Consider the following 1,934-nt stretch of genomic DNA (forward strand, 5'->3'; position numbering starts at 1 on the left):
ATCCTACTTAATTTTCAGACTGGAATCCACTGTCACATTGATCGTTTCAAAGATGCTACCTGCTATCTTCCCATTTGACGCGGAAAAGGCCACGGTCCTATTCAGAAAAGGAACGTTGTTAAACGTTCACGTGCGGCAGCAACGTACGACGCCTTTCATTCCTGCGAGTAAATCGACTCGCGATGTAGTACGACAGGCATTTTCATGACCCATCGGTTACCCAGGGGTTTTACTTTAACATGTTTAAACTAATTACAGGTACCGTGTACGATGTCCAGAACCAAGCCCGGGTTCCTGTAGGCATGCATAAACAACAGGTCCCCGATGGAGCCATCCGTAATGGCCGGACTAAACACTGGAATCTCGTTCTAACAGAGAAAAGGGCAAAGAAAGGAATAGAGAAAGTAAATATATGAAATATGTTAACCAACGCAGAAAGAAACCATTAGGCTATAACTTTCCTGTATACAGATATCATATGAATTATAAAACTAATCAATCTAGCATTTTACTTTTCACTTGAAAACTGTCTTCAAAAGATGGTCGTATTTGTATGTTGAGATACTGTATGAAGCCATGCTGATTTGATAACATGCCACAGTATGGATATCATCCTCTGGGAACTCTAAAACTGATACGAACCGGTGAATATAAAGGTTTGGCCTAAAATGTTGCCTTCATTATCAAATCAGGAAGGTTAAACAAATGACTAAGCATGTATTACATATTATAGTAAACAAATAATAGTCCCCAATTTCTGTTCTTTCACATCTTCGTCATCTTAGAAAATTGGAGTATACTTTGGCATTCTATGACATTGGTATTCGTTTTCCTATATTTTTGGGGCAATCTACGGCATATATTTGCTCGTTTTACAGCTGGATTGTTCGATGTCATCCATAGAGTCAAATCAACGTGGCTTTATCTGAAGACATGATTGGTTAATGAAATGATATTTTACCTTGTAGCACCAGTAGTATATGGACTCTGGGTTGTTGATTTTTTTTCCGAAGCGGGCGATCAATTTAGATGGTGTCCACAGAGTCCCCTGTCAGAAATAAACACAATCTGGTCAAGCTGTAATGTACAAAAATTAACAGCTTTTTGGTGTGCTGTTAAAGCCAAAACACACACACACACACACACACACACACACACACACACACACACACACACACACACAAACACACACACACACAAACACGCACAGACACAGACACATATACACACACACACACACATACACAAACACACACACACAAACACGCACACACGCACGCACAGATACAAACAAACACACAAACACATGCACACAAACACACACACACACAAACGCACACAAATATACACACAGTCACACACACAAACACAAACGCACATAACCATACACACAGTCACACAAACACACAAACACACACCCAAAACATACACACAAACACACGCACACGCACACACACACACACACACACACACACACACACACACACACACATACACACACAAACATACTACATACATTCATTCACACCGGACATAGAGATGCTCACAATGACGCATGAAAAAGGTAGAAGTTGTTAGCCAAGTTGAATTATTTTATCACCTCTTGTTTTTGTTCCTCCAACATTTTATCCAGTATTGGCGTGGCCCATTCTTCCCACAAGCAGTAGTTGTCATTCGGCACCAGAAGGTTTCCGGTCCTATTCAGTCCTGGGATGCACAAATAAGAAGACTCAGAATTCTATGTTTATTACAATACTATACGTTTTGTACTGCGCTGTTAGCGACGACACCTAGCTACAGTGCAAACTGAGCCCATCGTTTTGTCCTAACTTAAAGGAAGTTGACAGATGATCATCTATGTGTTGGCGGGTATTTTTGATTATTCACCGTCCTGAAGAAACAATAACCAAGAATTCTGATCTCATTTAGCCTTT

At 40.3% G+C, this 1,934-nt stretch overlaps 1 protein-coding gene across 1 annotated transcript in view; it reads right to left on the bottom strand.

The window, feature by feature from the left end:
• Window positions 1-248: 248 nt before the first annotated feature.
• The window catches only part of LOC118408104 (deoxyhypusine synthase-like), a 6,581-nt gene continuing 4,895 nt past the window's right edge, over window positions 249-1,934 (bottom strand). Inside the window, exons 6-8 of the mRNA XM_035808725.1 lie at window positions 1,601-1,707; window positions 962-1,048; window positions 249-368 (exon numbers count right to left, since the gene is read on the bottom strand). Of these exons, the coding sequence (XP_035664618.1) occupies window positions 249-368; window positions 962-1,048; window positions 1,601-1,707 (314 nt within the window). The remainder of the gene's footprint in view (window positions 369-961; window positions 1,049-1,600; window positions 1,708-1,934) is intronic.

Source organism: Branchiostoma floridae, unplaced genomic scaffold (genome assembly GCF_000003815.2).
Source record: "Branchiostoma floridae strain S238N-H82 unplaced genomic scaffold, Bfl_VNyyK Sc7u5tJ_1557, whole genome shotgun sequence".
NCBI lineage: Eukaryota > Metazoa > Chordata > Leptocardii > Amphioxiformes > Branchiostomatidae > Branchiostoma > Branchiostoma floridae.